The sequence below is a fragment of the Amblyomma mixtum genome, chromosome 4 (genome assembly GCF_055824585.1).
Source record: "Amblyomma mixtum isolate Tamu chromosome 4, ASM5582458v1, whole genome shotgun sequence".
Lineage (NCBI taxonomy): Eukaryota > Metazoa > Arthropoda > Arachnida > Ixodida > Ixodidae > Amblyomma > Amblyomma mixtum.
The window spans coordinates 152,904,105-152,929,933 of NC_143015.1; the positions used below are offsets into that span (position 1 = coordinate 152,904,105).

The following is a 25,829-nucleotide window of genomic DNA, read 5'->3' on the forward strand; positions in this document are numbered from 1 at the left end:
AGCACGCAGCTTCCTCACCCAGCGTTTCCCTGTGGCGCAGCACGGCCGATGCGGAGGGAGCGCACGCCGGCTGCTGCCCATTCATGGTGCGACCCGGGCGGTGCACTGGCTGTAGAGCCTGGGCTCAGCAGTGGACAGAGGTTCGCTCTTCGTATAGCCTGCTCTTCTCACCTATGGTGGACACGGTGGCCATTTTCAGCCTCTGCCTGAAACATGGATGCACAGGCAAACAAACGCTCTCACGCAACCATATGAAGAATCGCGTTTGTATGGCTCAGTAGGCAGCCTGATGCGTAGACTCACTGACCTGCACTGTCATTTACTACAAGGAATTTGGTTAATCTTACCCCAGGTACCGGTATTTCATCTAAGTCGATCGCTGGCTGAGCATAAATTAGGTGCTTCTGGAAACACAGGCAATGAGTGTTTGTTAACGCACAAAACACCGCTTTCAGGGAGCGGCATGCACTAATTCTCAATCAATCAATCACAGTCAGTCAGTCAATCAGTCGATCAATCAGCCAGTCTGTCAGACTATCAATCAGTCAAAATCAGTCTCTTCATTAACCAACAAATCTATCAGTCAATCAGTCAACCATCTATCCAATACATCTATCAGTCAGTCAATTAACTTGTAGAAACTGCCACTTGTGCATTTCAAAGCCAAACAATAAATCAGCTATCCAATAAATCAGTCAGCCAATTGAATGTGTAGAAAGCACCACATCTGCATCTTCTTCTAGCTATCCAATGAATCAATCAGTCAGTCAACTCAACTTGTAATAAGTGCCGCTTGTGCATCTTCTTAAGAGGAAAACCAGTCACTCAATATATCTGTCAATCAGTATACCAATCTGCTGAACAGTCAGTGTCATCCAGTGACTACACCAACCAATCAATCAGTAAGCAGATCTGTAATCGATCAATCAACCATACAAAACTCTAATCAACCAATCAGTCAATCGATCGAACTTGGAGAAACTGGCACTAGCGACTATGCTTGCGAAAAAAAACTAGTCAAATTGAGCAACGATGAGAAAAGAAGGCGTAATCAAATTTTCCTTTTGTACAAGGACTAAGCTCCTCCCAAAGCCTCTACTTGACACCCCTTCAATAGTTTTTTCCGCAATTTGATCACTGAAATGTCGGCCTGTCCGGACCCAAGGTTACAATGGTAAACTCGCCTGTCTACCCCTGCGTTAGTTTAAGGTTCATGTGAATGAAACACTGCTGTCGGATCGGTGGATAGCATCCAGTGTGATTCTCATCATTCGTATTAACCATTCAAGCCAGTAATGCGAGCGAAATTACCCAGTGGGAAACACTACGCTCCAAACACAAGAGAGCACGTCGAAATTTACCCGCAGAATTTGAAATTTCTGACACCGAAAATGCAAAAAAAAAATGCATATATTTAGGCCTGCCGGAAGTTACAAAGCAATCAGAAGGGGTGTCGCCTCGTCAGGACAGTCTAACTGGTGGGCGCTGGATTTTATGCGTTTTAGCGTGAATTATAATAGGCAATGAAGAAGCAAACTGTGGGAATTTGATCTGTACAGAGCTCTTTAGTATCCACTGTGTACCGCGATGAGGCCAACAGGCATCGCACCTCAACATCCCTCTAGTTGATGGCGATGTAGTGGATGGGGGTTGTGGCCAAACCCTATGCCCGTTGATGCGTGGCAACCGGGTGCAGGCATCCGGGCCAGACGCGATGAAGGTATTTCACACGGCCGGGCGGCAACACTGCACAAATACAGCGGGAGAGTATGGTAGTGACCCCCGGCTTCAAGCAAAGTAGACAAGGCCTGAACAACTGCCATAATCTGGTACTTAAAAGAATGCACTATGAACGGGCAGTGCATGGATTTTTAAGCGAAAAGCGAGAATCGCGACTCCATGGATGGGAGACTGAGTTGCTAATTGTAACCGCTAGGTACGATTGCAAGAGCAGCGACACATCACTTACGCTTTTGATGATTGTTATCGTTGGCAAGAGGCTATCACTTTGAAAGTAAATGGCGATCAGCTTCAGTGACAGAGGTCGCACAATGGCACTCATATCCGAATCGGGCCACGGCGGTGGCTCAGTGGTTATGGCACTCGGCCGCTGACCAGAAAGACGCGGGTTCGATCCCGGCCACGGCGGTCAAAATTCGATAGAGGCGAAATTCCAGACGCCCGTCTGCATTGCGATGTTAGTGCACGCTAAACAACCCCAGGTGGTCGAAATTTCCGCAGCCCTTCACTACGGCATCCCTCATAGCCATAGTGCCTATGTGACGTTTAGCCCCCTATAAAGCCCGAAACCCACTCATATCCTAATGGGACACGGCCGTCTCTTAGCTTGCATATAATAGCTTGCATATCTTAGCATTGTATATAATACCGCTGCCTCCTGGAACCGTCCCTAAAACCTTGGCTCTGCAGAGGACAGGCGTTCGGCAACGTACCTGTTCGTTTCACCAGGGGCTCCACGAAGCACGCACGCAAGCGAGTGGCGTCGGCGCTTTCCCGTCGCAAAGCGGTGGACACGGTGACCATTTTTAGCCTCTGCATGAAACATGGATGCACACGCAAACAAATATTCACACACAAAGACAAATAACGTAATATACCAAAGGTAGGCAGCTCAGGCATAGACTCGAAGTCCTTAAATGTCACGCACTACAGGGGATTTGGTAAATATAACGACAGGAAAATATTCTCGATCGCTAGCTTATCAGGAACTCCGCACTTCTAAGACCACAGGCAATGAGCGTCTGTTAGTACACGAAACAGCGCAATCAGTCAATCAATCAATCTAGGAAGCAAGCAATCAACCATCCAATATAATTTATGGTTTATGGTTTATGGGGTTTAACGTCCCAAAGCGACTAAGGCTATGAGAGACGCCGTAGTGGAGGGCTCCGGAAATTTCGGCTACCTGGGGTTCTTTAACGTGCACTGACATCGCACAGTACACGGGCCTCTAGAATTTCTCCTCCAAAGAAATTCTAGCCGCCGCGGCCGGGATCGAACCCGCGTTGATGTTAGCCAACCTGCTAGCACATCTTACCTGCATTCCGATGTGCTACACCACTGCCAGTGTTATGCCGAAAAACAAGCTCTTCCAACTCAAGAAGCCGATTTTTACTCGTTCGGAAATATCAAGTTCAAAATATGAGCGAGCGCGTTGGATATGACCCGCTCAATTCGAAATTTCTCGCACCGAAGTTTTGAAAGAAATGCAGCCATTATCGGCAGCCGGAAGTCACATGGCAGTCGGAAGTGGTCTGGCCTAACCAGGACTGTCGTTGCGTGGCAGAGCCGCTGTATGGCCATGTTGCATGCGTTTCAGCTCCAATTAATGTCCAATGAAGAATAAAAATGGGACTTTTATCGCTAAAGAGGTCTTTGAATATGTTTTAAAGAAGACGCTGCACCTCTTTTCGCCCACTTTTTGGGGGGGCTTGGTCAACTTTCGCACATATCGAATTCCCCCTTCCATGGCGAGCGTCTGAAAATTAGATTGCACTTAGTCTTGCTTAAAAGCGGAAGTGCGAAAGTCTTTCCCTGTCCTCTCTTTCTCACTCCAATATTTTTTTTTTATGCGAAGCATACTAAAATAGCCCAACCCAGCTCCTCGAGCGCGGCGGTGTCGTTACCATTGACCTTTCGTGACCTCCATGTCATACCACGTGATGCGTGACGTCACAGCAGATGAAAAACGGGGGCCCAACTCGCGCCGTCACGCGAGGCGTCGTGACCAAGGATGACCACGTGGTGCGTGACGTCACAGCAGATGAGAAACGGGGGCCCAGCTGCCGTTTCTCATCTGCTGTGACGTCACGCACCACGTGGTCATCCTTGGTCACGACGCCTCGCGTGACGGCGCGAGTTGGAGCTGGGCCCCCGTTTCTCATCTGCTGTGACGTCACGCACCTCGTGGTCATCCTCGGTCACGACGCCTCGCGTGACGGCGCGAGTTGGGCCATCACCACCTAGACTCGCGCCGCCGCGCGAGGCGTCGCGACCAAGGAGGACCACGTGATGCGTGACGTAACGACATAGAAGAAACGGGGCCCCAGCTCGCGCCGTCGCGCGAGGCGTCGCGACCAATGTGTTTCCTGCTTCTGCCGCTAGGTGCGCTGTAGTGAACACGTGATGCTGGAGCGGCGGTATACAAGGGGGTGCGCCTGCCTCTGCTAGGCGTACACGGGATAGAGATGCCTCCTGGAGACAGGGCTGCTCGTTGGAATGAGAAGCAAAAGTTGCGGCGTGCTACTGAGACTGATGAAGAGCGTAAATAACGTCTAGCCAAGCGGCGTGCTCGATATGCAACTCGGCCACAATATGCTTCGCATATGACTAGGCTTAACCTAAGCTAAGCCTCAGCCATTTTTTGTCATTCTTTTTCATCTTATTTTAGTTATTTTTCTTTTTGGATTTCGTTTCTTTTTAAAAGTCTTTCCTTTGTTAATTTCCGCCTTCTTTTTATAATTTTTGTTTTGGTTGAGCTTTTTTTTCTAAGGGAGGACTTATTAGCCAGTTTCGCCCATATATGGATTGTTATGTCGCTAGTGTTGGATTGGCTATGGATCTGTCTCGGCAGACGAGCGCCACTGATGAGCCTAGATATGCTTTTGCATTAGACTGAGCCACCATGTTCTCTGCCAAGTACTGGTGCCCATTTCTGGCGTGAAAGCCATCTGATGCAAGTGTTATCTCAAATGTGCATGAAGCCTGCAATCGCCTGCATGCCCTACTGGCTACCCAAGCAGCACTTGTAATCGGCCCAGTATTGCAAAAGGATGGTTTCACTCTGGTCCTTTGTAAGACCGGCCTTTACCAATGTATATCCAATATTGGGCCAATGTTTTTCCAATATGAGAGCACAGTCATCCTGCTATCCACACCACCCCACCACACCCTGTAGAAAGGCAGGCTTGTGTGCACTGCGTCCTGAGAGGCGAACAACGGGCATCGCACCCTGACGTTCCTACCTTTGGTGCCGTTTCCCCCGTTGCTGCGAGGGGAGTTGCTGCAGGCATCCGGGCCAGACGCGACGAAAGCACTGCACATGACCTGGAGCAGCAGCACTGCAAAGAAAAAGAGCGGGGCAGCAGAATAAAGACCTCCGGCTGCAGGCAAAGTGGGCAGCACTTGAACCCACCTCATACTAACCCGAGCACCCCAGATAGACGGCCCAATATTGGAAATGGGTGGTTTTACTCCTGGTTATTGATAGGACCAGTCTTTGCCAATGCATTTCTAATATCGGGCCGATAAGCTGTGCTCCTTGGGAAGATCCGTAAAAGAACGCGTGTGCCCGAGTAGTACATGGATTTCCACCTGACAATCGAGCATGATTGGCGGTCACTTTTAGTGATGGTGGTGGCACGACGGTCTCTCATATCTCAATAAGACGCATACGTACGCTAGTGAGACACGACTGAAGAATTACAAACGTAAATTTCACCCAATAATAGCTTGGGAAATACGTGGAACGAACGTCTAACCGTTTATGCAGACAAGCAACTAACTGGGCACTTCAGAACGTAACGCATCCTAGGCAGGAGTCCCAACCGAATTCGCTGAAGCCTTGAAAGCGATTCTCATCTTTAAAGCTGTCCAACGCACTCGCTTGCATACGGGTGCTGTGTGTGTTACTCAAAGCTCCTCACTTTTCGAAAAAAAAAACCCTGCTCATATTGTCCTGCTGCAGGCTTCCGAGACGCGATGCTCTGCACTGCATCTGTCTGACGCGATTTGAAGTTGATCACTGGAGCCTTAGATTGCCAAACATAAACTACTCTAACTAAGAGTGACCTTCAGTGTCCGCCGTAGCTAGGCTGACCTTGTTTCAATTGATCGAAATGGTCGCGACGTCAAAGTGCGCGAATTTCAAACGAGGCCAAATGTAGTTGGGCTAGTAGCCATGCAATCCAATAAATTGATCGTATAGTGATGCTGTCAGACCAGATAAATAAATAAAAACGAGTAGGAAATTCGTCGAGTTAGGGAATAGAACCAAGGTCTCCGTAGTACAAGGCGAGCACGCTAACCCCTCCGCCATGCCAGCTTAATGGTTCTGAATGAACAAATTCGCGTCTTGTGAATACAGTGTCTTCGTTCACTACCATCTTCCATCCCGTTACGGCGAGGTTCAGGTGTCCACCGATATATGTGAGACATACATTTCCTTCCCTCAAAGACCAATTGACGGACGAGCAAGGCGTAGAGCCGAACGTGCGATGCCGTTTTGTCGTCTCACCGCACTTGAGGTCAAGTGCTCCCTTAATTTTTTTTTTTGAAGGAACACTGCAACAAATACATGAACGTAGGAATCCGAACGGTTTCTCTCTCCTGCGTAGTAATTTTTATTAGGAAAATTTCACCAGAAAAAAATTCTTGGCCCGTTTCAGCCGGAACAATGATTACAGCTGAAACGGACCACAAAAGACGGTTATCACGTTCAAACGTGATAACCTTCAAATCGCGCTAGACTGTACATCGACTACGGGTCGCGAATCGAAAGTACACTGAGGACGTCTAGTGCAGGAACTCACACGGCCTTGGCTCTGACCCGGACACAGTTGGTCTGTCTCGGTTGGGGTACACATCGCCTGTGTCATCTGTTCAAAGCCCATTAAGAGCCCTTCTAGAAGCAATATTGGTCCTTTTAGATACTGACGTTTAGATACACACACTTCTACCAGCACTACAGGATGTCCAGTGCCCTACCACGGCTATGAACATATCGGCCAGTGAGGTTTGTTGAAGATGCATTGAGGAAAATTCCTTGAGAGTGGGTTCAATGATGTACGCGGCGGCACGCGTAACTTAACCTATCCTTTTTTGAGCCGACCAGGACATTCTCCCATCTTGTGCATGTTCGCACAATCGGCCCATCAGCTGCAGTTGTGTCAGCCAGGCTAAGATTTTATATCATCAACCATGCCTGTGAATGTTAGCCTGTACCGGCGGAATGCCTCCTTACAGTCTGAAGAATGTTGCCCTGCTGAGCGCCACGCATTGGCTACAACCCTGACCACTCACCTGCCTTCAAGCTCAGCACACACAATGTTGCGCAAAAAGCCGCAAATACGATGCCTGGCAGCTAACAGCAGGCAGGTACCACATCCGAAGGAAAGCGCCGCGGCAACCTGCAAACAAGATTTTGGCATTGAGTAGCGCGTAGGACCCACATACGATCTAGAGCGAGAGCACAGTCAACCTTCACAGTTCCTGGGGGCTATAATCCCGTTTATAATCTAAGTTTTTTGTGCGCGCCCTCTGTCCCCGTGACATAGTGGTCGCTGGACACTTAGAGAACTCATTTCATTGCCACTATTTTTCTTTTTTTCCCCTTTGTTCCCCTCCGCAAGTGTAGGGTAGCCGACTGGGCATCGCCTGGTTAACCTCCTTGCCTTTTCGTCCATTTCTCTCTCTATTTATCTCTGGTGTCTTTAATAAGGAAAACAATAACCAGAATACAAAGAGAACTTCTAAAAGCAGTTCAATACCACTCACAAGAAAAATTGTCAAAACACAAGTATGAACCACGTCTTTTAATAGAGATGGTGAACTTAAATTGAGGACAGCCCAGCGAGCTATGAAAAGGGAAATGATCAGTGCAACGTTAGGACACACGAAGAGGGAAAAGTGGGTGAGGAAACAAAAGCTTGTTAATCAAAAAATCTAGTCGAAGTCATGAAGAAAAAACAGGCTTGGCACAGGGAATGTAATGCGAGGGCCATAGATAACCGATTGCCGTTAAGGGCAACCGACTGGATACCTAGAGAAGGCACGCAAAGAAGGGGGTGGTTGGAGGAGATTAAGAAATTTGCGAGGATACGGTGGCCAAAGCTGGCACAGGACAGGGTTAATTGGAAAAATATAGGAGAGGCCTTTGTCCTGCAGTGGGCGTAGTGCGGCTGATGATAATGATGACGACTGCCTTGCCGACGACGAGAACGACGACGAAAAAGAATTTTCTCTTTGTGCAAGGACTAAGCTCCTCCACATCCCACTCCTCGACACCTCTTCAAGAGTTATTTTCGCAATTTGATTATTGAAATGTTTGCCTATCCCGACCCAAGGTTACAATGGTCAACTGAACTGTCTACACCTGTGTTAGTTTATGGTTCATCTGAATGAGACACGGGTTTCGGATAGGTGGATACCAACCAGTGTGATTTCCCTTATTTGTAATAACCACTCAAGCTAGTAATGCGAGCGAAACTACCAAGTAGGAGGTACTATGCTCCAAACATGAGCGAGCACGTCGAAATTTACCCGCGGAATTTGAAATTTGACACACCGACAATGCAAAAAAAAAAGAATGCGTATATTTAGGCCTGCCGGAAGTTACAAGCAATCAGAAGTGGTCTAGCCTCGTCAGGAAGTCTAACCATTAGGCGCCGGAGTTATGCGTTTTATCGTCAATTATAATAAGCAATGAAAAAGCAAACTGTGGGAATTTAATCTGTACACAGCTCTTTAGTATCCGCAGTGTCCCGCGATGAACGCAACAACAGGCATCGCACCTCAACATCCCTCTATTTGATGGCGATGTTGTGGCTGGTTCTGCACAAACTCTCTGCCCGTTGACTCGGCGAAACTGGGTGCAGGCATCCGGGCCAGACGCGACGAAGGGATTTCACACGGCCGGGCGGCAACACTGTACAATTACAACGGGAAAGTATGGTAGTGACCCCCGGCTTCAAGCAAATTAGACATGACCTGAACAACTGCCATAATCTGGTACTTAAAAGAAGGCACTATGAACGAGCAGTGCGTGGATCCTTAAGGGAAAAGCGAGCATCGCGACTCCGTGGATGGGAGACTGAATTGCTAATTGTTAAACGCTAGGTACGATTACAAGAGCAGCCACACATCACTTAAGCCTTTGATGATTGTTATCGTTGGCAAGAGCCTATCACTTTGAATGTAAATGGCGATCAGCTTCAGTGACAGAGGTCGCACAATGGCGCTCATATCCGAATCGGGGCTCCGCGGTGATTCAGTGGTTACGGCGCTCGGCTGCTGACCCGAAAGACGCGGGTTCGATCCCGGCCACGGCGGTCTAATTTCGATGGAAGCTAAATAATAGAGGCCCGTCTGCTGTGCGATGTTAGTGCACGCTAAACAACCCCAGGTGGTCGGAATTTCCGCAGCCCTTCACTACGGCATTCCAGGTAGCCTGAGTCGCTTTTGGGCGTTAAGGCCCCTATAAAACCCGGAACCCACTCATATCCGAATGGGACACGGCCGTCTCTTAGCTTGCAGTACAATAGATATAATACCGCTGCCTCCTGAAATCGACCCTAAAATCTTGGCTCTGCAGTGGACAGGCGTTCGGCAACTTACCCGCTCCTCTCACCAGGGGCTCCAGGAAGCACGCAGGCCAACGGCGTCGCCGCTTTCCCGTTTCTCAGCGGTGGACACGATGGCCACTTTTAGCCTCTGCATGAAACATGGATGCACACGCAAACAAACATTCGCACACAAAGATACATAACGTAATATACCACAGTTAGTCAGCTGAGGACTAGTCTCTAAGTCCTCCAGACTCACGCACTAGAGTTGATTTTGAATATTTTTCTATCGCTACCTTAACAGGAACTGCGCACTTCTAAGACCACTGGCAACGAGCGTCTGTTAGCGGACGAAAACAGCGCCATCGATCAATCAATGAACCAATCAAGGAAGCAAGCAATCAACCATCCAATACAATTTATCAAGCAATCAATCAGTCAGTCCTTCGATAGAACTTCGAGAGACTAATGCTACTGACTGTGCTGAAGAACAAAACCAGACAAATTGATCAAGGCCGAGAAAAGAAGGCATACACACTACGACTGGTCTGGCAACTGTGCGTTATTCAAGAAAATACGTCGCCCGGAAAAGCTAGCGGGCATGCGGAACGCTGACAGCATCAACAGCCCGGGAGCCAAAAGACGGAAGGTGGCATTGTAATGTGAGGGTCAGACCCGAGTTAGATGATGCAGGTATACTTCCAACACTGCTAACCAAGCATGCCTGCGAATGTTAACTTGTACCGGTGCAATGCTCCTTACAGTCTGAAGAATGTTGCCCGGTTGGGCGCCACGCATTGGCTACAGCCCTGACCACTCACCATCCTCCAGATCAGGGCTCAAATACGATGAGTGGCAGCTAACAGCAGGCAGGAACTACATCTGAAGAAGCCGCTGCAACCTGCAAAAAAGATTGTGGCATTGACTGGCGCGTAGGACCCACATGTGATCTAGTGCTTGAGCGCAGTCAACCTTCGAAGTTGCTGGTGCTAGACCTGCCCCAGTAGCTTTCGCAGTTATCCTCGGTGGCGCAGAGAGCGTACAAGTGGAATATGATAGTTTCCGAGTGGGCTTTATTATCCGATCAGCATGCATGTTGTGTGTTCGTTATAAACACACAAAAAAAATGTGGAACAGAGCTTACCTCCTTAGCACGCTGATCAGTGAAAGCTGACTGGCATTGGTTGCGAGGTGGTCTGTCGCTGTAGGCCCGTGTGGACGTTTCACAGGCGACTGTTCAGTTGGGCGTCTCTACGTGCTGACTCACTCAGAGCTACCGTTTCAGCGCCAGCTCATTCGCCAAGCCTGGCAAGCGGCCTCCGTGGACGGGATCCTGGGCCTGGGAAGACCGCCCGAGTAACCCGAAACGATCAATAAATTTTATTCATGCGGGAGCATTATATGGCACGGTCGGGACAGTAAAAAGTGTTAGCAATTTTGTCCGCACGATTACGTCGTTCTCTGAAGATCGGTGAAAGTGTGAATGCGACAGATAGTGTGTGATAAAATATTGCCCTGGGGAAATATTTGGTTCACGAGGTGTAATCAGTTGATTAAACACGAAGAAACCCTAAAAAATGCGCTTAAACGTCGAAGTAGCTATGGACGTCGATATAGAACATGGACGTCTGAACAGCCACGAACGTCGATATGCTCCAGTGCAGGTAGCTGCGCTGATCTCGAAATTTTTTACTACTACTACAACGTCACATGCATACTCAGCGTTCTTCCGCTTCCACTCTTGGTTCGACGACGTTCCCGGATTCCACGGGTCCAACAAAATACGGCTATGCAGCTCCCAGCAACGTTTTCGGAGTCACACTCCCTTCGAGTAAAGGAAAGGCCCATAACTGGCTCATATTGTCGGTGGGAACCTGGACCGTGCAGCGACTAAAGGGACGGGAAGGTTCAAACGCGGTTGCCGAGGCTTGCTGGCGAGTGGAGTTCATGACGAGAATAGAAAGCGCTGGGCACAACCAGAGACACACGCCAGATTCAGAGCACTGATCTGCGTCATGGACTGCCCCTTTCAATCCTTACCGGCACAGCCCAGGGCCCGCTTTGTTCAAGTAAACTGCAGTCTAATCTCCAGACCAGCTTCATTCGCACTTTGGGCACGTTGCTAGAAGTGGTCTAGACCCTCCGCTGGATCTCTGGACAGGGGAGGCGCGTAACTGGTTTACTTTGCCGCTGACACCTCGACCAAGTGAGAGACAAAAATTTGGTGCGGTTTAACTCTTCTCAACTTAGAGCAAAAACTGTTCCAGTGATTCGCAAGTCTAGCTCTCTTAGCTCCTCGGTTTCAGCGGCTCGTTTAGCTCGCGTCCTCTGCAGTACACATTCTCGGCGAACTGCATCAACTGGATGGTCGGACGCGGTTTGACGGCGACGCCGAAGAGCTGACACACACGGTCTGGCGCGCGCCTCATCCATGGCGAAGCTGAAGGAGAAACCGCCGCGCAGCAACTGTTGCACCCTCTCCCAGTCACGTGGTATCGCCACGGCGAAGCCGGCTAGCGCACGAAGCTGCGCTTCTCCCATCATACCCTGTCTTAATCACGTGGTATCATAGCCAATGAGCCGGCGAGCTCGCGCAGATGCGCCTCTGCTTGGTGAGCCACGTGGTTTGCCCGCGCTACGGACCTCAATGTCAAACGCGCATCAAGACTGACCTTGGGAGACGTAGCAGAGCTTTCGCTGTAGAACATGAACGCTAGCTGGAAGCGAGCTTTTAGTTAGGCGTTCGGGTTTCTCACGGCGCGGCTGAGGTGTCAACCGGCCAAGTGAACCAGTTGTCTCTCCTCAAACCCAGCTGAACGTCTTACTGCGAATGAGGCGAGTCTGGGAATCAATCAGTCTGTATAAGCACTCCCTTGGTTTCGATAAAAGGAGCATTCCTCGTTCGTTTTGTACGTGGACCCTCGAACCGCCCAGTTAAGAAAATGCAAAACTAGGCCGCGCAACGTTAGGCCTAAAGCATTACTGCTGCCGTTGTGCCCGCTGTATGACTTATAACAAACTTATCACAGTTTTCGCTGCAAAAACAAAAGCATCATTTGTGCGTGTTTTCGTATTAACACCTACCAATCCCTCAAGTCAGTCGTCGCTCAGGGCCTCAGGCTCAGTAACGCCGCTAGAAATCAGAATGAAAAGTAATTTCTCACGTCTTGCTTGTGAGAAAAGCACTGCTTGTGTGCGCCTTGAGTGGCTCCCTTGGTGTGGAGATGCGAGCATACAAGACATTTCGGCAAGAACGCGTAGTAATAGGGATGCGTATTGCGCGGCAGAGTATAGAGCTCGTTCGGTCCAAAAGCCATCGGCGTCGTCGCAGTAGTAGTAGTGACACCGCACGTCGGAAATAACCCTATCATGCCAACCGCTTGCCGCAAAATCTTCCGGATGGGGTCATACGACTCAGCGTTTCGTGCACCATAAACGTACTAGTAAGTTAGAGCCCAGCTCGTGGAAAGACTTCGAAGTGGCAACCTATAATCGGGGGAACCGGCGACCAATAATCGGAGCCTGCGTAGCATGCGCGGTTCGGGGGTCCAACAAGATAAGTGACTGCTACTGCGTCATTTCCTTTCCTCAAACCAATTTCCGATCCGCCGCGGAGGCTCAGTGGTTATGGTGCTCGGCTACAGACCCGAAAGACGCGGGTGCGAACCCGGCCGCGGCTGTCAACTCTCGATAGAGGCGAAATTTTAGAGGCCCATGTATGTACTGTGTGATGTCAGTGATCATTAAAGAAACCAGGTGGTCGCCGCGGTGGCTCAGTGGTTATGGTGCTCGGCTGCTGACCCGAAAGACGCGGGTTCGATCCTGGCCGCGGCGGTCGAATTTCGATGGAGGCGAAATTCCCCCGCCGCGGCCAGGCGAAATTCTAGGGGCCCGTGTACTGTGCTATGTCAGTGCACGTTGAAGAACCCCAGGTGGTCGTAATTTCTGGAGCCCTTCACTACGGCGTCTCTCGTAGCCTGAGTCGCTTAGGGACGTTAAACCCCATAAACAAAACCAAACCGAAAATTCCGGAGCTCTTCACAACGGCATCCCTCATAGCCTGAGTCGATTTCGGACGACGGACCCCATTAACCAAACCAATTTTAGATTTGTCCAACGGGCAAGGCGTCGCGCCGAACGGACGGTGGCGTTCCGTGCACGCCCTAGCAGCGCTGCAACACGCTGTCGCGTTAATATCTTAAAGGCGAAGCTTCAGCGGCCTCCAAATTTTGTTTCTTTTGATGTTGCGGTTGCAATAGGAAATAGGGCAATAGGAAACGTTTTCAGGTTTCTAAAAATATTATTTAATGTTAAAGCAATCGATGTTTACGTCGACTTAAAAACACGGCATCGCCGAAAAAGTGTCCGCTTCAAAAAAATCACGACGTGCGGGAACGATCTGACGTCAACAAAGGAGCGGAAATACGAAATGCTAATCAATAACAGATACTAGTACAACTTCAAATACAAATAAATAGAATACGATTCGAATTGAACTCTAAGAGAATTCGAAAAGAATTGAAATGGAATTGGAATGAAATTAGAATAGAATGAGAGTAGAATTGATTCTCGCATAACTAGCATGCAAGATCCCCGCGGGTATTTTTTTTTAGAAGAAAAACTCGCGCGTTCGTCATTTGTGAGGAGCCTATCTCTCAGCTGTTCCACGCCAATGTTTTAGTGATCAAATTGTTTGCGTTCCCGTGAAAAACTTTTTTAGGAACTTTTTTTGTTATCTTCTGCAACGTCCTAGTCGCCGTTATGAGCTTGATCCACACGAACAATTTCTTCCGCATAGCAGCGGCTCAAGGGACTTTTATCTGTCGAGCCAGTAAGATAGTCCTAAGCCTGTGGAGGCAGGCCTCTCCTGCTCTCTCAAGAGACTGTAGGTAACTATCAACCATTCCAAGCTATGAAATGGACAGCAAAACCGTCCGTCTAGTCCGCTCAACGCAAACGCTCTAAGAAACAATTTGCGCATGAACAGACACGCGGCAAAACTACTTTTCCGCGATAGGAAAATATGCGAGATAAGGAGAGCTTTAAACTTAAGCCTCACAACTCGGAACCCGAAAAGAGCTGCAGCTGCACAGTATATAGAAAATAAATAGTCCGCTAGGCAAAGGCCTCCTTCACTAAACCCGAAGCAACCAAAGAGACGCAGAGCGCAGGAACACTAGAAAACTGTGCTCGCACGTCCGAAAAAATTACACCGTAAGACGCGAGGGACAATTCCACAAAAGCGATTGAAACATACGGCGTTTGATACTAAGCAGCAGAATTCGGACGCATTTCGAAAACAGTACTTGGGCGTTCGAGAGAACAAAGAGAACGTAAGACGCGGGCGACAATTCCACACAAGCCATTGAAATACATGGCGTTCGATACAAAACCGCACAATTCAGACGCATTACGCAGGTCACAGGTGATTTGGTTTATGGGTTATGAGGTTGAACCTCCCAAAGCGACCCAGGTTATGAGGAACGCCGGAGTGAGGGGCTCCGGAAACTTCGTCCGCCTGAAGTTTAACGTGCACTGACCGCACAGTACATGGGCCCCTAGAATATCGCCTCCATTGAAATTCGACCGCCGCGGCCGGGATTGAACCCGCGTCTTTCAGGTAAGGGAGAACAAGTACCAACATGAAAATAACTATCTGCACCCGTTATTAGGCACGGCAATTCCGGCCGCTCAAGCATAAGACACTCGCGGGAAACTCTTCAATGTTAATCACTGCATACGATCCACCAGTAGGAAGCGAGGCCTAGGACAAGTTCACTGAGATGTGGGCTGCGTCCCTGCCGCGACGGTCGAAATTCGCTGGAGGCGAAATTCTGGAGGCGAACACAACCCCCAGGTGGTCGAAATTTTCGGAGCCCTTCAATACGGCGTCCATCATAGCCTGAGTCGCTTTGGGACGTTAAACCCCAATAAACTAACGCAACTGAAAACTCTAGGTCGGAAAAAAAATTTGCTTGCTTACCCTGTCGCATGAAAGGCTCTGACGAACGCACCGACTCAAGTCCGTGCGTTGGTAGCGGGTACGGACGAGGAAAGCCGTAAAAGCAACGCTTCCGAGCCCCGCCGGTGGTATCAATGGTGTAGTGCACCCGCTTACCGTCGACTGAAACGTCAGCCTGCCGGCCTCGGGCTCAGGTGGCGCTGTTGCAGGTGGCGCTGTTAGCTTGACCACTGCCTCCTCAATGGAGGAAATGGCCTCCATTGAGGAGGCAATGGCCTCCTCCATTGCCTTCTAGAGGAGGCAATGGCTTGGCACGTCACTTTTCACCACGTGGCTTACAGAGCCGGAGTTTTCGGGTTCGAACCCGGCCGCGGTGGGCGCGTTTCGAAGGAGGTGAAGGCGCCCGTGTGCTGTGTTTTGTCAGTGCGCATTAAAGATCCCCAGGTGGTCGAAATTATTCCGGAGCCCTCCACTACGGCACCTCTTTCTTCCTTTCTGCTCTGATTCCCTCCTTTATCCCTTCCCTTACGGCGCAATTTAGGTGTACACCGAGATATGTGAGACAGTTACTCCGCCATTTCCTTTCCTCAAAACCAATTTTAGCCGTATCGGTCGCACCATAGAGTTTCTTACTATTACCTAGAGGGAAAGCTGGCGGCGCTGCACTTCAGCCACCATGGACGCCCAAAGCATCATGGGGCGGTGAGCTACTTGTTGCGGGACAATCGTAGTTTTTCGGGAATACGTAGTGACACTACTAAGACGTTTCATTCCGAAAACGCTGTTTGTGTGTGCGCAGAGGACTTTCGCGCGAACGCGGTGTGCAAAAATCATAGTAGTGAAACCGCAACGACACACAACGCCAATAAACGGTTTCACTTTTCTAAAATGCCATTAAAAAACTTTTGAAGTATTTAAGCAACTAAATTTTTTTTGAAAACATATTTCCACTTCAAACGCCTGTTGAGCACAAAATATTAGTTTTTATAATGTTCAATACTTGGCCAATAGGAGAGCAAATCGTCTCTTATTTTGGGCAAACTTTGCACTTAAATGCTTTTCTGCTCGTTTGTTGCAATCATTAGACAAGATATTGAATGTTAGGACGTTTGTAGTTATTTTGGCCAAAAGTTGCAGTTCCGCAACAAGTAGCTCACCGCCCCATGATGCTTTGAGCGCCCATGGTGGCTGAAGTGGTCTCGAGGGGTCGCCATGCAAACTCCCATAGACGGGCTGCCTGCTTTCCCTCTAGGTAATAGTAAGAAACTTTATGGGTCGCACGGATCCAGACGGTCTTGCCTATTGGATCGGATTGGAGTAAACTTTATTTGTGCCTGCAGTTGGGCGCTCGCGCGCCCCGACGAGGGCCTACGTCGTCTACGAGGCTGCCGTTACTCGGCGCGGGTCTCCGCTCGCCGTTGCCGGCTCGCTGGGTCCCTGCCTTTCGAGCGCCCCGAGGACCTGCTGGACGGCCCATGGCTGTTGGTCATGGTCGTTGCTCTTCGCTGCGGCCTCCAGCCGCGGCGGGATTGTTCCTGATCTTGCTTCCTTTGGATTTCTGATGCAGTCCCACAAGATGTGCGTGTGATCTGCCGGCTCCCTCCGGCAGACTCTACACGTATCGGTCGGGTAGGTCCCGGGGTACATGCGATGCATCAGTCCCGGGCTCGGTAGCGATCCGGTCTGGAGCTGTCTCAGTAACCGCCTCCGCTCGACTCAGCCTCGGCTTCCCAGACCTTTGCGGAAATCACCAACTTTCGCAGAGGGACGAGACCCAGTTCCCGCCTCCCCACCCGGATTTAAATCGTGCTCAAGCTACCTTGCTCCACAGGTTGCAGACACACTCGATCCTTAGCCATTCTAGACTTTCACTCATCGCTGACGTGGAATGCGAACCTGGCTGCCCAATCTGTGACCAGGGAGAAATCGCTACCCAGGCGAACTTCCTGTGGTTTTGTGCGGCACACCCGGCTCCTCGAACCTGATTGCCAGCTCTCTCCGAGGAGGGTTGGAACCAACTCCTCAGAAGGCCAGACAAGGCCATTATACTGGCACTCGTTTCATGTACAAAGGGGGCCGCACCAATACCTTCTAGGAGGTATTGGCCGCACCAACCCACCTGCCCTAAATCCCGAGAGAGAGAGAGAGAGAGAAAACTTTATTACAACAGGAATTCGGGGCACGCCCCAGGGTCCCCGCACGACCCCAATCCACTCAAGTGTTTGCAATAAAACGGTGCGGTTCAACTACTGCCGAACCTGGTTAGAGAGCGAAAACTATGGCGTGTCGGGCAACTATAAGCGTCTTGGCGTTGAGCGCGTTCCGGACGCTGGACAGTAGTGCACCCACCCTGACGGGTGGCAGTTAATGGTTGATCGCTAGGGTTTGATCATCCAGTGAACGCTGTGGCCTATAGCTGCAGTGCCGCGTGTCTGCCACAAAGTTGTCAGCGGTAACGCATGCAGCCCACATCTCTCCCTCTCTCATCGCCCTACATATACATACCTATTAGAGGGATTTTTTTTATTGCGAAAGCAATACAACGCTAGGTTTTGAGCCTTCAGCGTGGTCCCGGCGGGAGTCACGTTTGACCTTTAGACGGCCTCCAGTTTGATGACGCCTGGAGGCGCTCGCGTCTGTGACGTCATACCGAGGTGAAATCTGAGCTACCAAGTCGGTACGTCGGCGGTGGTGGTGGTGAAAAACTTTAATCAAAGAGAGCTTGAGGGTTAAAAAAAAAAAGGTCCCAGCGGTAGCCATGGAGCGCCGCAGATCCCAGGCAGTAAGAGAGGGGACTGCGTTCACTTCGATGAAAGGAAAGGCGCCTTACCAACTCTGTGGTTTAGCGGACACCTCAATAGCACTTTAAGCAGATTCCGGCGTTCCGTGCAGCACTCAGGCTTTCGCCTTTCACTACTTTAGTCGCTAAAGTTGCTCGTAATTTGCTTTCGCAACCTTCCGGGCTTAACCAAGCTAAGCCTCTGCCAATTTTTTTATGCGAAGCATATTACTAGAGCTACACTAAAGCCCGTCGAGCGCGGCAGTGGAGCTACCATTGACCTTTAGCGTGACCACGTGACACCACGTGACAACATGACGTCACAGCAGAGGAGAGATGGGCTGCCGGCTCGCGCGGTCGGCCGCAGCGGTGGAGACTCCACATCAGAGGCGCGGCGGCTGACCACGTGACAACATGACGTCACAGCGGAGGAGAGATGGGCTGCCTGCTCGCGCGGTAGGCCGCGGCGGTGGAGGCTCCACATCAGAGGCGCTGCAGCTGACCACGTGACGCTACAGCAGCGGTATAAAGCTGAGATTGCCTCGCTCTCCGGGCACTTACGAGGTGGTGGTGGTGAAAAACTTTAATCAAAGAGAGCTTGAGGGTTAAAAAAAAAAAATAACCCTGCTGCATGGTCGGTATCCTTAGTCCGGGACACCGCATGACGAGGCCCCGTCTCGCGCCCGCTTGACCAGAGCCCTTTGGGACTCCAGTGTGGAGCAGTTGAGGAGGGCAGTCTCCCATGCCTCTCGGGTGGGGGTGGGGGAGGGGGGAAGGTGAGGATTCTGAGTACATGCCCACACCTTGTGAAAGATATCGCAGATCTCTCCACAGTGCGGGCAGCGCCCATCTGTGTTCGGATCAGAGTGTTTTGCTATTGCAGGACAGAGAAGGGTTCCTGTCTGCAGGCGCCGCAGAGTTCGCTCCTCCGCCTTACTCAGCCCCTTGGCAGGTGCCGGGTAGAGACGGTGGCTGTCGCAATAATAAATTAGGATTTCGCGGAACCGCAGAAGCGGTTTATGAGCTTCTGAGCCATGAGAGCTAGGATGAGGAGCCCGGTGTGTGAGCGCTCGGGCGGCCGCATCAGCGGCCTCATTGCCTCGTAGACCCTGGTGGCCAGGAGCCCAGATCACTTTTGTGCGAGTTGGATCGGCGAGAGCGCGTCTTAGAATTTGCGAGGCCAGAGGTGATATTTCGCCTGCAAGATAATGTTCACAGGCCCGGCGAGAGTCTGTAATAACCGTTTTCGATTTTGGATCGGCGGCAGCGAGAGCTATTGCGACTTCCTCCGCTCGTGTTGAATTTGGGGCCCGAAAAGATAGCCCATCGACATTCATTCCCCGGTGGACTACGGCAGCCGTGAAGAATCCCGCGGGCGACGGCCCTGTGATGTCCACGTAATAGACGCCCTCTTTATACCCATATTGCCTCTCAAGCGTGCGAACCCGCGCTTGTCGTCTGCCTTCATGTGAAGCCATGTCCATGTTACGCGGGAGCGGAGCGACCAAGAGCATGTGGCGCCACAGCACCGGGATGTTCTCCGTCCCCTCTGGTATGCATGTGTGTTGGATGTGTAAGCGGTTTAGCAGGCGGCGCCCAGGCACCGTCTGCGATAGCCGCGTATATTGGTTCACGAGGTGGGCCTCCCGCAACTCCTGATAGGAGTTTACCACTCCCAACGCCTTCAGTTTGGCGTTGGAGGTAGCCACCGGAAGGTCCAGTGCTCGCTTTGTTGCCTTCCTGATGATGGCGGCCAGGTGTTGGGATGCCGCCTAGAAGCAGGGCTGAATTGAACGAGAAGCGAAAGCTTCAGCCTGCCACAGAGACCGATGAAGAGCGGGATGAACATCTGGCTAAGCGGCGTGCTCAATATGCGGCTCGGCGACAACGTTCTACAACAACTGAAGAACAAAGCGAGGAACTTTACCAAGACTAGCCATCAATATGCTTCGCATCTGACTAGGCTTAACCTTAGCTAAGCCTCAGCCATTTTTTTTATTCACATACCCTAAAGGCCCTTTTCGGGCATTACATAGGGGGAGGGGGGGTGTACAGTTAGAAATAAACAATATTCCACACAATTGTACAGGCAACAAAAATCCAAAACACAGGCAAAATCGGGGAAAAAAGTACAGAAAATTAAAAGTTGATAGGAGGCAGGAACAGAGGCTTCCTAGTCCGAATTTATTTGTAAAGAACAGTTTAGTTTTTGCACGAAGGCGTCATGATTTAAGGTGAATACAATGGTAACTTGTTCCAATGATGGACGGCAGGAAGCAATGGTGAATGACTAAAGAGGTGGATGCGTGCAGACACGGGTTCGACTTTGAGAGCATGATCTAAGCGCGGGAAGATACGGTGGGCGGGTCTAATATAGTATGAAGCGAAAGAAGATGGACTGTGATAATATCTGTGAAAGTGCGATAATAGTGCTAGTATTCTTCTCTTTTCATGTGATAGCTTTAGCGACGCTTTCATTGCCGTTATGCTGGAATGACATGAATAGCCCTTAGTTATAAATCTCGCTGCTTTATTTTGTATTGACTCCAGTTTGTGAATTAAGTGCAATTGATGTGGGTTCCAGATTAAGGATGCGTATTCCATTTTTGAGCGGACGAGTGCAGTGTAAGCTAAAAGTTTGGTAGAAGGATCAGCTTGGTGCAAGTGACGTCTGATGAAACCAAGTGCTTTAGATGATTTACTGACAATGGCATCAATATGGTTATTGCATGTTAGATCAGACGAGAGATGAACAGCAAGGTATTTGCATTTTCCACTGTTCACACCAAGTGGTGATTCTGTCCGAAGTCTTTCCGCAAAGAGTTGGTGTCGTCAGGGTTGATAATCTGTCTATATATAACGCAGTCATCAGCAAATAATCTAGTAGTAGAGGTAATAAATTCACTTATATCATTAATATAAGTGAATTTCAGGCGTCCACTTACCCTGGGAGACAGGTCTACGCATTTATTTTCCTTAAAATTATCGTAGTTTAAAACATTGTCAACGCTAGCGTTAATGAACGCAATGAACGCCGACGGCCTATGGCTTCAGCACCGCGTTTCCGGCACAACATTGTCAATGCCAACGAACGCAGCGGACATTTATCACTACCGCCACATAGCTTAAAGCACGACTGAGGTGTGCAGTGTGAACCCGACCGTGGCGGCCGCGTTTCGATGGAGGCGAAACGCAAGAGGCGCCCGTGTGCTGTGCGATGTCAGTGCACGTTAAAGATCCTCAGGTGGTCGAAATTATTCCGGAGACCTCCACTACGGCACCTCTTTCTCTCTTTCCCCTTTCACTGCCACCTTCCTCCCTTCCCTTACTGCGCGGTTCAGGTGTCCGCCAAGATATGTGAGACAGATACTGCGCCATTTCCTTGGCTCCTTACACAAATTTATATTTACTAAGCAAGGTGTTCCAAACGCAATACCGCGCCACATGCCCTTGGTGCGAAGCGAGGCCAACACTATACCACATAACATGGGAATGCGACAGAAACATATCGTTCCACAAGCAAGACACACCAAGTGCGGAGCAATGGCAGAGCCGGCTCAACAGCTGCGAGCTAGATACCCAAAGGGCACTCATAGCATACGCAAGCGAGGTGGCCAGACTCAGTGGAACCCTGGACTAGGGGCCCACCCAAGGCTAGGGAGGCGACCTCAAGACCTGAAGACGGCCTCCCCCGCAAGCGAAACTTAAGAACTCACTAAAGTTTCTACGCACTCACTCACTCACTCCTCAAAAACCAATTTATTTATTTTTGGGTGTGCAGTGTTCCAAAAGGGCAGTTATGCGCCTTTCCTTTCTAGCCCGCCACGGTAGCTCAGTGGTAAGGCGCCCGTCTACCGAGCCGGAGTACGCGGGTACGAACCCGACCGCGTTTCGATGGAGGCGAAACGCAAGAACGCAAGAGGCGCCCGTGTACTGCGCGATGTCAGTGCACGTTAAAGATCCCCAGGTGGTCGAAATTATTCCGGAGACCTCCACTGCGGCACCTCTTTCTCTCTTTCTTATTTCACTCCTTCCTTCCTCCCTTCCCTTACGGCGCGGTTCAGGTGTCGGTACTGCGCCATTTCCTTTCCTCAAAAACCAGTTTACCAGTTCTTTTTCCTTTCTCAAAGCCAATTTTCAATTTACTCTCTGCGACCCGGTGTGGCTCAGTGGTTAGAGCGCTCGGCTACCGAGCCGGAGTACCTGGGTTCGAACCCGACCGCGGCTGCCGTGTTTCGATGAAGACGAAACGCAAAAAACACGGCTGGCCCAGGACGAATTGAACGCCTAATTAAAGGCTGTTGATAAAAAGTGTCACACCACCACCACCACTGAACGGAATGTCGAGCGATAGCTCCAGTGATATACAACGCTGGTTTCACTGTTACACTATTACTATGCCCGGCCAGGAGCTTTGGCTGTGTGCGACCGGGCGTTGCATCGAACACAACCAGCGTTCTGCTCAAAGTATCAGAGTGCACCTGCGTTCTACGCAGAACCCACTTTGGTGCCCTGCGTGCGATTGTCAGTGCACGTTAAAGATCCCCAGGTGATTGAAATTATTCCGGAGCCCTCCACTACGGCACTTCTTTATATCTTTCTTCTTTCGCTCCCTTCTTTATCCCTTCCCTACGGCACGGTTTGGCTGTCATCATGAAAATTTTTATTTCTAACGAAATGAAACTCCTTTTCAGACTCCCCCCCTCACCCCCCGCTCGGCGCACAGGCCTAAGGGAGCCCTGCTCAGGAGCCTCGCAAACTAAGGTCAGGTGAAGATACATTGTCGCTTCACGGCCTCAGCCGCCAGGCGGTTGGCTTGCTGCTGTTGAGCGGGGTCCTCGCTCCGCAGGAAGGTCTCCCAGGCTTCTCTCTCTTCTATGATGTGTTCGGCGCCCGGGCTGGCAGCACATTCAAATACTGTGCGGTCGAGAGTGCCCCTCTCCCCACAAGTAATGCAATATTGGTCTTTCTCCTCTTTCGAGATTGTTATGTACACCCGGAAGGGGCTTATATGATTTACCCCTTGTAATCTTCTCCACGCAATTGCCTCCTTGTTTCCGAAGGAAGGGTCGGGCGGCGGATAGACCCTCCTGCTCAGCTTATAATGTTCCGTGATCTCGTGGTATGAAATCAAGCTATTTTTCAAGTCTGTGGAAAAGGGCTGCTCCACGGCCGCCCGGTGATAGCTAGGGCATGCTCGTGTACAGCCTCATTTCCTGCAGTAGACTCGTGCGCTGGAATCCATATTATCTCTATGTTACATTCCATAGGCCTCGCATCGAGGACGCGTTAGACCTCTTCCGAGATTCTTCCTTTCCGGAAGTTCCTGACTGTATTTTTGCTGCCACTTAAAATCGTCGCGGCCTTGGTACCAACGCAAGCAAGCGCTATAGCCAACTCTTCGGCCGCGTTGCCATCTCTCGTGCGGCTCGAAGCCGCTACCGTTGGTACTCCTGCCCCGTCGACCACCGCGGATACAGCCGCCCCGTTCTGTCCGCACGCCGCGTCTACACAAGCCACCAGGTCTGCCGGTCGCTCCCTCCTCTTCCTCTCGTAGGCCTCAACCCTATGTTCTCGCCTTTCCTTGTTAAACTCGGGGTGCATGTTCCGCGGCATAGGTGGGACGCATATCTTGGCTCCGATAACTGCCGGAATGTTTACCATCTTGTGCGTGCTACTTTCTGGCCGGATTCCTACCCATTCGAGTATTGTCCTGCCCGTTTCAGACTGGCCGAGCCGTTCTAATTGGGATATTCTCACCCCCTCTGCCAGGAGGAGGAGGATATAGAAGAGGAAAGGCCAGCTCAACCCATCTATTGTGTACCCCCATTTTCTCAAGCCGCTCCGTCGACGTGGATATGGGAATTCCCAGAGCTCGCTTGGCGCATTTCCTGAATATTGTGTCTACTTTCTCTATTTCCGCCTTGCTCATGTTTAGGTACGGCGTCGCGTAGCAGATCCGACTTACTACGTACGCCTGCGACATTCTAAGGAGATTCCTTTCTCTTAGCCCTCGCCCTTTTACCTCTACCCTCCAGAATATGCCTACCACTTGGTCTGTATATGTGGCTAATTTCTTTACGGTGTTGGTGTGGCCTTTTTTGTTAATAAAAATGCCTAGGATCCTCATTCCCTCGACACTGAGCACTTCCAGGCCTCCCACCACCACTTTCATTTCTACTTCTCTCGTTCCTGCCGTCGCTATTATACGCAAAGGGCTCTGCCCTAGTAGCACGCTTTGTTGCCTCAGTGTGGCCACAACGTTACCTTCTAACATTGCCTTAACGTGGCTAGCGTCCTCTTTTTGCCACGTTAACGCAACATACATAAGACAACGTTGAGACAATATTGCTGCAATGTTACATCAACTTTCAGTCAATGTTAAAGCAACTTCTGGAGACAATATTAATGCAACATTGCTACAACATTTTCTTAATGTTGATGCAACTTTTTATTCGCACACATGCAACATTCCCACGACAATGTTACTACAATATTGCTGCAATGCTGTCATAATGTTTCAGAAACATTCAGACAGCATTCTAAATTACTGAAATATTTCAGCGACCAATAATGGCTGCTGCTCAATAAAGTGATCTCTTGAAAGACTAAACTGTGTACAATGGCATCATCATACCAGATTGGTTACAGCAGCTTAAGGTCACAAGAATGAGCAATTGAGCATTACTCCTTGCTACACAGTAATGCGGTGCTTGCTATAGAATACAAATACAGGACTGCACTGCACAACACATTTTTTTTCCATACTTTCCAGACCGCTTAATCAAAATAAATCCTTATATGTTACATTCATTAGCTCTCTACCACTGCTCCTATCGTTTAGATGCAACAAGTTTCCATGACATGGTTATTTTGACAATTAGACTGATTTATTTAAATAGACAGAAATATAATTTCGAAAAAGGAAGCAGACTTAAAATACACTCAACATTTACACAAACACATTGGCATAGCTTGAAAAATGCAACACGTGGGCTTACATTTTCACGAATATGATTTATTTATTTACTTCTTAAAGAAACTTGCAACAAATCTAAAAAAAAACAGTACACATGTGAGCTACTCGGGAACAAGAACCAGAGCTAATGTTTTAAACAGTTACTAGGCACATTACCATAGCATGAAAACGTGCACACACCTCTCAACTGGCATGTTATAAATACAAAACACTTCAGTAAACTATTTACACAACAATAGCACACCTTGAAAACATGCACCACCTTAACTTTGTATTTCCCAAATATAACACATTCATTTTGTGCACAAAATTGCAACAAATAAACAAAGTAGCAGTTCAACCTAGTTGGCCATTCAGAAACAAGGAGCAGAGGTATTATGAACAGCAGAATTAGTTGTTGGGCTGTTTAACATCACTGATTTAAGTGCATAGTTTTCCAGCCCTACGGAACACACACACACAGATACATGAGCCGCCGCGGTGGTTCAGTGGTTATGGTGCTCAGCTGCTGGTCTGTTAAGACACGGGTTCTATCCTGGCCGCGGTGGTTGCATTTCGATGGAGGCAAAATGCTAGAGGCCCGTAAATGCAATCTGCATGCAAGAGATCTAAAGAATGAGGAGAGGTTCCAAACTTGTCAAGCACTGCAGTGATTGTACAGAGATTTTCAAGTGCGTAGATCCTTAGCAGAAGCAGACCACAAACCACATGTGAAGCGACAGAGACGCATCATATTAAAAAAGCTGGTTCACAATGTGCGAGCAATACTTCAATTGTATCATATAATGCAGATATGATGTTTCTTTC

General features: G+C 49.6%; 1 protein-coding gene and 1 pseudogene across 6 annotated transcripts; both read right to left on the reverse strand.

Annotated features, from left to right (window-relative positions):
• Positions 1-11: 11 nt before the first annotated feature.
• On the reverse strand, positions 12-15,453 carry LOC149348817 (uncharacterized). Of its 6 annotated transcripts, none has more exons than XM_089588380.1 (9): positions 15,286-15,453; positions 10,447-10,641; positions 10,124-10,203; positions 9,355-9,450; positions 7,042-7,148; positions 4,986-5,081; positions 2,454-2,553; positions 1,610-1,746; positions 12-202 (listed from the first exon to the last, which is right to left on the reverse strand). In XM_089588380.1, the coding sequence occupies exons 6-8, from the start codon at positions 5,031-5,033 to the stop codon at positions 1,664-1,666; spliced, it is 231 nt and encodes a 76-aa protein (XP_089444506.1). In that variant the 5' UTR covers positions 5,034-5,081; positions 7,042-7,148; positions 9,355-9,450; positions 10,124-10,203; positions 10,447-10,641; positions 15,286-15,453; the 3' UTR covers positions 12-202; positions 1,610-1,663. The 6 variants fall into 6 exon arrangements, with proteins under 6 accessions (XP_089444506.1, XP_089444507.1, XP_089444509.1 ...); XM_089588381.1 differs by having other exon boundaries at positions 12-206; XM_089588383.1 differs by lacking the exon at positions 9,355-9,450.
• Positions 15,454-22,808: 7,355 nt separating this feature from the next.
• On the reverse strand, positions 22,809-24,029 carry LOC149348818 (uncharacterized; annotated as a pseudogene).
• Positions 24,030-25,829: the final 1,800 nt, after the last annotated feature.